Genomic DNA, 8,121 nt, shown 5'->3' with positions numbered 1-8,121 from the left:
AAAAAGCAAAAGAAAAAACACAGACAAAAAAAAGCAACATATACTTTTATCAAGTAATACGAGGAAATTTTGAATGCGCTTATTGCATAGAGATGTCGAGCTTGACTTTCGTAGTAAGAGGACAGGTAATCTGCAAACATAAATATCGTTATTCTCTTATTTACATTATTATAGCGTTTCTTTGACACGAGAATTACAGCGAAATAAAAGCACAACTTTGTCGCGAATTTTCTATGATAAAAACTTGTTCCGAAATCCAAAATCTACGTTCACAGCACACACCACGCCTACTCTGAGTATCTGGCTAGAAATCATTTCCTCTGGCCGCGCCTCAGCCATTCGAAGAGAACCAGTCTCGTGCTTCTTAAGTTCGCTCATGCCCAAAAAGAATTCTGGGTAATTCTGCCATTCCATGACAAGGGAAGACTCCCGATTCTCATTTCATAGTTTTTTTCATAAGTGTCGGGCCACCCAGTCTTACCAGCAAAATAACGCATCGATTGAAGGTTTTAGCTTTCAAAACTTGCCCAGATAGTGTCAGTAGGTCCTGGAATTCGTCTCCAGAAAGGCCAGAGAGACAACTTCCAGAACTTCACTCGTGAACCGCCATGTTTATAACAGAGTATTTTAGGCGTCCCAGTTTGCATGAAACCATCTCTCACCTCTGTCTGAGACAAGACCAGACACGCACGGTTCTTACGTTACGTTTATGCCTACAAAATCAACTGAAATGTCAAAAAATACAAAACAAAAAAAGTAAAACTCTACTTGAGTTGATATCACAAATTCGGTTAATTTGCATTGCTGTTTACAAAGAACTATCTCAGTGCAAAGCAGTCTGAGATGTCAACCCTTTATTGAAAGTATGACCACTTTTCCTGTCTTTCAAAGCCAATAAAAAAAGTGAAATTTCAAACAAAAGGTTCTTAAAACAACACAATGTATTTAGGGTTCTTTCAGAGAATAAATAAAGTGGAAAAGTTTGTTAGGTGATAGGTACTTTAATTTAAAAAGATTCCATGTTAATGAGCATCGGTTGAGTAGTACTTTTATTAATGATGCTAAAATGTGCCAAGAAAAGAAATAGTAGCCAGTAGGGCAATAGGTTTTTGACATGGCTTAGTTTTCTTTCTGGACTAGCGTTGATGAGCTTAATACAGTCAAACCTCTATTAAGGAGGCTCGAAATAGTTTCTCAATTTTTCAAAGAAATAAACACATTCTGTCCTTAGATACAGTTAGGGTAATCATATCAGGACGAAATTTGGCCAGGGTATTAAGTACCCATCGTAGATTTCTCACATTATATTTTGCTCCAAAATAACGTTACCATAGCAACGATATTAGGCATTTCTTTGAGCCTTAAAATCTACATATGTTGTCTTTTTTGAAGAAACGGGACGGTGAAATTTTCCCATTCCGTGTCACCAGTAAATGTTAGAAATACTCTCTAAAATATTTAAAATTCAACAAAATCTGTAGGCCAGTTTTTCGGGAAAATCAGTTTTTTTGAAATGTGTCTGTAACTTTTTTTTTCACCTACAGAATTTTTTTAAATTTGAAAGACAAACGGTTTAAATTAATCTAAGTTAACATGCAAAAAATGAAAAAAATTCACCGTCCGGAAGCAGAGATATAAACGAGTAAAGTTGCAAAATCAGGAAAAATGAGGGGGTTACAAGATCAGCATTTACGCATGCGTCACCCACTCACTCGAGTCAGCGCGTGAGTGGAGCTACAGGCCAACACAAACGGATTTAAGTGCCATTAAGCCGTTTGTGTAGAAGTTTCGTAGTTTTCGTGAATAGGAGTTGTCTATTTATATTCCTTATATATAGGAATTAGGAGAAAGGGGAGCGAAATTGGCGGTATTTGTTTATTTCTGGTGACCCATTTGAATCATGAGCTGACGCGAGCAGCTTACGAAATGCGTGTGTGGCTTACGCGCGCGCGCTCAGCCGAAAACCCTTTCGAGCCTCCTTAAGCGGTCACCTATCAATTTCCCGACGCGCATACATTCTGCGCATTTCGAGATACTCGGATTTCTTATCTGTGATGCTTACTTATACAGGGATATTTTTGTGCAGTTGAAAATTATGCAGAGAAAGTAGATCTTAGTAAGTACTATTGGTATCCAAAAAGAAAATTGGCGGCAACCACGTATTTTTCAGAGATAATTAAGCTTCAATTTGAGAAAGAACGCCAATAATACGTGCCTTTGTATTTTAAAGCTTTTTACAAATATCGTTCATGAATTATCTTTGAAAAATGCGTGGTTACCCCCAATTTTCTTTTTTGATTTCAATAACACTTGTTAAGATCTACATTTCCCGCATAATCATAAACCGGGGCAAAAATACCTTTGAATTAGTTGGCACTGCAGCCAACCACAAGAAAAACTGTCACTTTCAAACTGGTACTCGCATGCAAATACTGTTTTCATATTTGACGTTACTGTTGTCGTGAACAATACAATGTAAATTAGTTGATCGGTACTTAAAGACAGAGAGGTGTATACGCGTAAAACTTCTGGTATGAATGCACATAAAACTGTGCAGATACAAAAGGTTTGAGATTTTGCTACATCTTTTCGGGATCTTCGAGAAACTGGCCAATGATAAATTTCTGCCACATTACGGGTTTGATTTTAGGAAACCTCTACTTAGCCGGCAAAAACATCCCTTTCTCCTCGCTCTTCGTCGCTGGGGACATTTGGCTAACCTCTATTAAGCGGTCACCAGGCTATTTCCTGAGGGTGACCGCTTAACAGAGGTTTGATTGTAGTCCATTTTACAGTTGTGTGCTAAGTTACCTGGCCTATGAATGAAAGTGAGGCTGGAGTTCACCTTGTTTTGGTAGATACCTAACTGCTTTTCATGACAACAGCATTACACCATTAACATAAATGAGGTCTGTATCATAACAAGGTGAACACCAGCCTCACTTTCATTTAAAGGCCAGGCACCTAAACACACAAATGTAAGGAGGTCTATTCAACAACTGGGCCAGGCATACAGAACTAGTTAAAATCAGTCTTATTATTTCAATAGTGTTAGCAAAGAACATGCTTTACAGATAACCCATGCTACTTCCCTAAGAAAATCACATTTATTTTAAAACACAATGGCTTTTTTAAACTTAGGTAATACAGTTATAACTGTCAGTACAACAGCAGTAAAATCCTACTACTAATTTATAACCTGTGGTATTGCTAAAACAAGAGTGAGAGTGAGGTTGGGTTTAGCCTAGCCTACATCTAGGTTTAAGGCTAACCCTAACCCTAATCCTTAAGCTAACCTTGGTGACATTGGGGAAAACGGCAAATCGTTGTGGCTTACAAAACCGTTTTTCGCTTGATCTGAGGTGAGGGATCCGAGTTGATCCAGTCCAGCTTTTGTACCTGCCCCAAATTTATCATTAAGCAGTCTACTCTGAAAGATGCCCTCCAAGGGTTTAAGCCAACAAGGGATACAACCCAAAAACTTGTTGACATATGATGCTGTACATGTTAGTGGCACCAAGTTACTTGAGTGTGGCACAAAATTTGATAGTGGCAAGAGAACATTTGAAAAAGATAGTGATATTTGAAGGGCTTGGGGAATAAGGAGTCCATGTCAAATATTTGTCCGTTTTTCAATTTCGCTCAAAATCAGCTGAACCTTTGCAAGTGGCTTAGAATTGAACTGAACTGAAAAACCTTGCCCTCTTGAACAAAATTGAAAAACAGCCAAATAATTATAATCAACATGGGCTTTTTACGCCCATCTGATTCATTTGATGCTAATTAATGTGTATACCAATAAATGCCCCAAAGCATGAGCATTATAAAAGAGAGCTGAGGTAATGACCATTAGTATGAAGCACACCACTATAGAGGTAATCACAGAATATATTTGTAGAAATGGCCACATTTAAGACACTCAAAAGATGCCAGCACTGTTTGTTCACTTTGATTGGGGCAACATTTGCAAAACAAAAGCTGCAAAATGGAGAGCTGAGTTCTGAACAACATTGCTAGCAGGCCGCTGGCAAAACCAGGGTTGGATCGGACTGGACTGGACTGGAATCGGATTGACAAAACTCGGACCGGATCAATAACACCAGACCACAGGTTCAAATTCTGTGTCTTTCTCTCTTGTGTAGTCATCTCCTCATTTATTGAGACTCATCAAAATGTTTTTTTTCCAAAGGTGATTACAGATTCCGAAGCGAGATTATGAAAGATATGACATGACAAATTGACGTCAATAAGCGAATTGACTGCGTACACAACGGTCTTCTTTTTCAAACATGAAAACTGACGACAATTCTTTATTTTACCCCAGTCCCTTCTAAGTGCACAATAACCTGATTTAGCAACAGAACGGGAATGTCAGTTGACGATGGCGAGTGCAGCAAAAATATCCATATTATGTCATATTAGAGTACAATCCCAAATATTCTGCGGGCTCTCCTTTCGTCAACTGACGCTCCCTTTCTGTTGCTAAATCAGGCTATTGTGCAATTGTCAGGGACTGGGGTAAAGTAAAACATTGTTGTCAGTTTCACGTTTGAAGAAGAAGACCGTCGCGCACGCAGTCAATTCGTCACAGCTTATCTTTCATAATTCCGCTTTGGAATCTGTAATCACCTCTGAAAATAAAACATTTTGACGAGTCTGAATAAATGAGGAGACGACTACACAAGAGAGATAGGCACAGAATTCGACTTCTCCTGTCTTCAGCGCGTTGTCTGGAGACCGTCTATTTTTGGAGGGAATAATTTCTTTTATTGATTCGGTCCGTCTTTTGTCAATCCGATCCGATCCGGTCTGGTCTGGCCGATCCAGATTTTGCCAACGGCCTTGCTGGCATTCGTGGACCTCACTGGGTTATTCAATGATCTCTTTCTAAAAGACCTCTTTAATTTTCTTTTTGCTCAATGGTGTGCATTTTTCAATGCTGTGACATCAGTGAAACTTGTGAAAAGTATGGAAACCATTTTCTACAGTGCAAGTACGTTTGTTATCAAGCTACCAGTTGACAGTTACTGCACCTAAAATTAATAATATAAAAGAAATGGTTCAAATGAAACCTATCATGGTTACAAATTCCAACTGGCAGCAAAACTGTGGTACAGATTAACTGGGGACATTATTATGTTGACCAAAATGTGAACCCTAACATAATTAAAGGCGCTCTTAATAAAAAACCCAACCAAACAAAAGGTTAGAAATCAAGAGTAAACAGTCATCCTTCATCCTACTGCTATGCTATCAAATAAATAGTAGTTGATCGCTTGTCTCATATTCTTGCCTCACGAAAGAGTCTGGACACTTGAACTCGGGCACCATGACGATGGCACCTACAGAGGTCAATGGAGATCTCATGTGAAAGTAGTGAGTTGATATTTTGCCACACTGCACAGACGGGTCAGCATGACCTCCCACAAGCCAATGATTTGTTCCACACCACATCATTGCAACTTATCATCAGCTGCATGCTCTTTAATGAACTGCTGGAGTTCTGTGGGGTATACCCCTTTATCCACAGCCTTGCACCAGTAACGATACTGCAATGTGTAAAAAGTCAGTGTTAAGCACAATGAACCTCATGTAATCTTTGTAAAGGTCTGGGAATGGAGCTCAGATACAAAGAGCCCCTATGGTTGTACAAAAAAGTAAGGTAAGGAAAATTCATTCTGAAGTCATTAGGGAAAGAAGAGACTAATGATCTATTGTTTCTCTAATGTTAATCCACAGAAGATGACTGGGTAATTTTACATGGCTTTATAGAGAAAGAAATATGTACATGTATATAATATATTAAAGAAAGAAAGAGAGAGAAGTCTACTATGCGCGTTTTCCATTTACCAAGAAATTCCGGAAATTGCAGTTGGGATGTAAAATGGAACACATGTTTTTGGTTCGTTCCACTGGAAAATTTCTGGAATAAACAGAACTTCTCAAAAGGTAGCCCTGTTTTCCCGTTGGAAACTTTCCGATGGAAATGTGTGTCCCATTTACAACTTTTGAAAGGTCTCACCACTTCCAGGCTATTTACGGCCACATTTTTAAATTTTGGCGCGTAAAATCGCAATCACTGGGCGGCGAACCGACCTGAGTTAAATGGAACACGTTTTTCACCCGATGGAAATTTCCACCAGAAATTTTTTGTAAATGGAAAATGCCCTATATGTTCATTAAAAAAAATTCCACTGGCTTAGGCCCCATCCATACAAATCCAGAGATTTTTGTATCTGCAATTTTTTTTCAGATTCAAAAATATCTGCATCCACAGGTTACATATTCCAATGGTCTTTGAATTGTTTTTACTGTACACATGCATCCGGATACACTCTAGGGCCCAGACAAAGATTTGCTTGATGAGTATGTGCAAAATCATAATTATGTTGGCAGCATTTTCTTTGTCTTGTCAACAAGTTGCATACTAGTCTTTCAAGGTCGATACCCCATGTTGATTTATCTCACCTGGGAAAGACTGGATCCAATAGTGTTCTGTGAGCATGGATAAAACCATCCACATATATCCGAATTTGCAGCATATTAAAAAATAATTTACTACTCAGGACTCTGGAGACCGTATTTGGAAATTTCCGGATACGGCTGCTAAATTTGCCTGATACGTGTGGACGGCCAAGCCGTATTCGCAAAAAAATTATTTGCAGACACAACAATATCCGGATACATGTGGATGGGGCCAGCACTGTTAAGAAAACATACCGGAAATTAAAGAATGCGCCATGCTGGGTGGAGAGTATGAATCCTCTCACATTTAAAAGTAAGTGAAAAGCACAACTTTTAACCTCCAAGCTTAACATTAGGAAAGGGTGGGGCAAACTAAAACAGCAAACGAAAGGCACATCATTTTTTCACTTAAATAATGCGCAGTTATCTGCAAAGCAATACATAATTCTAAAGGCAATGAGATAACCTTCCACAAATCAAACAACCTTTGTTCACAAAAAAACAGGACATTCGTAAAACACTTATTAAGAATTACCGGAAGCTTAGGTATATTGCTTTGCTGTAGTAAACAAAGATTACCATACTCTAAGCTAGGATGGTGTTTTTGGCAAGTTCTTTACGAAGAACTTAATATCTGCAGAAGTGACATAAGAGGCCTCGTTTGGAATTCTTGTTCACATGCACAAATTGGATCTTATCTGTTTGGCATGCCTCGGATGTGTTCCCCAAATGGGCCAAAACTTAACGAGGAAACCGATCAATTTCTTGGAAAGGTTATAAGTATATACCGTACCAAAATATACTTCGCAAATAAGCTAAGTCCAAATAATGCAACCTGAGATGTAAAGGAAAACTTCTTAAGATTTTCTTAGAAAGAATACGACTGTCCCAAGTTAATCACCCGCTAACTTACCATTTCAAGTTCGTCTCGAAGCTTATAAACATAGCTTTCTTTGTCGGCAATCATATCTTCCAAACACTTGTATCGCAGTTTCTTTCTTGCGCGACATTCGCGTGCAGATTGTCGGCTTCGTTCAAGTTTTGCTTCAAGATCGATTTTCGAAGGCCTCCTGCCCCTCTTTTTACCACAGGGCTTTTTAATCGAGTTCATTTTTGAAGTTGAAAAACTAGGAGAATCTGGGAATGGAGAATCAGACGAAGAATTGCTGTCCACTGAAGAAATACTATCGTGTTTTGTCCTTCGAGAAGAAGCAGCCCAGGAAAACTTCATACCCTCTGTTTCGATTGGACTGTTGACTTCTTGAAGTATTATTCCTTCGAATGATTTCCTCTTTGTAGATAATGGAGAGGCCTCAGCCATTCACTGCCAAATACTCAAGAAACTCCGAAAACCAGCCTTTGACAGCATCTATATCATAGCATTCTTCGTTTTTCCCTCGTTGAATCACGTTCCACGATGAAAACAAGGTGATGTAATGTTTTGTTTATTGATTGACACGTAAACAATCTCAATTTCTTCATCTGATTGGACAAAACTGCAGTCTCCAGGAAACGAGAAGTGAAACATAACTTGCGTAAGCCAATCAGGAAGTTGTTTACATAAGTAGTGACGTTAGCGGCCTCCTTGTCCTCCTGACAGTCATATGACAATGACGAAGCATCTCCCAAATAAGGTCAGAGGAAAAGTGCCAGTTG

The 8,121-nt window shown here is 38.8% G+C and overlaps 1 protein-coding gene across 1 annotated transcript; it reads right to left on the bottom strand.

Annotated features, from left to right (window-relative positions):
- Positions 1–5,453: 5,453 nt before the first annotated feature.
- On the bottom strand, positions 5,454–7,786 carry LOC138032078 (REPTOR-binding partner-like). Its single transcript, XM_068879665.1, has 2 exons — positions 7,379–7,786; positions 5,454–5,549 (listed from the first exon to the last, which is right to left on the bottom strand). Exons 1-2 carry the CDS (start codon positions 7,784–7,786, stop codon positions 5,454–5,456), a joined length of 504 nt encoding a protein of 167 aa, XP_068735766.1.
- Positions 7,787–8,121: the final 335 nt, after the last annotated feature.

This window comes from Montipora capricornis, chromosome 14 (assembly GCF_036669925.1).
Source record: "Montipora capricornis isolate CH-2021 chromosome 14, ASM3666992v2, whole genome shotgun sequence".
Taxonomy (NCBI): domain Eukaryota; kingdom Metazoa; phylum Cnidaria; class Anthozoa; order Scleractinia; family Acroporidae; genus Montipora; species Montipora capricornis.
Note: the sequence above shows the minus strand (reverse complement) of the source record. Positions and strands in the feature narration are given on the sequence as shown.

Bases quoted from the DNA above. Each gene is read 5' to 3' on its own strand.
- LOC138032078 (XM_068879665.1), bottom strand. From the start codon at position 7,786: ATGGCTGAGGCCTCTCCATTATCTACAAAGAGGAAATCATTCGAAGGA. The intron at 5,550-7,378 runs GTAAGTTAGCGG...TACACATTGCAG, and splicing joins TTCGAGACGAACTTGAAATG to TATCGTTACTGGTGCAAGGC.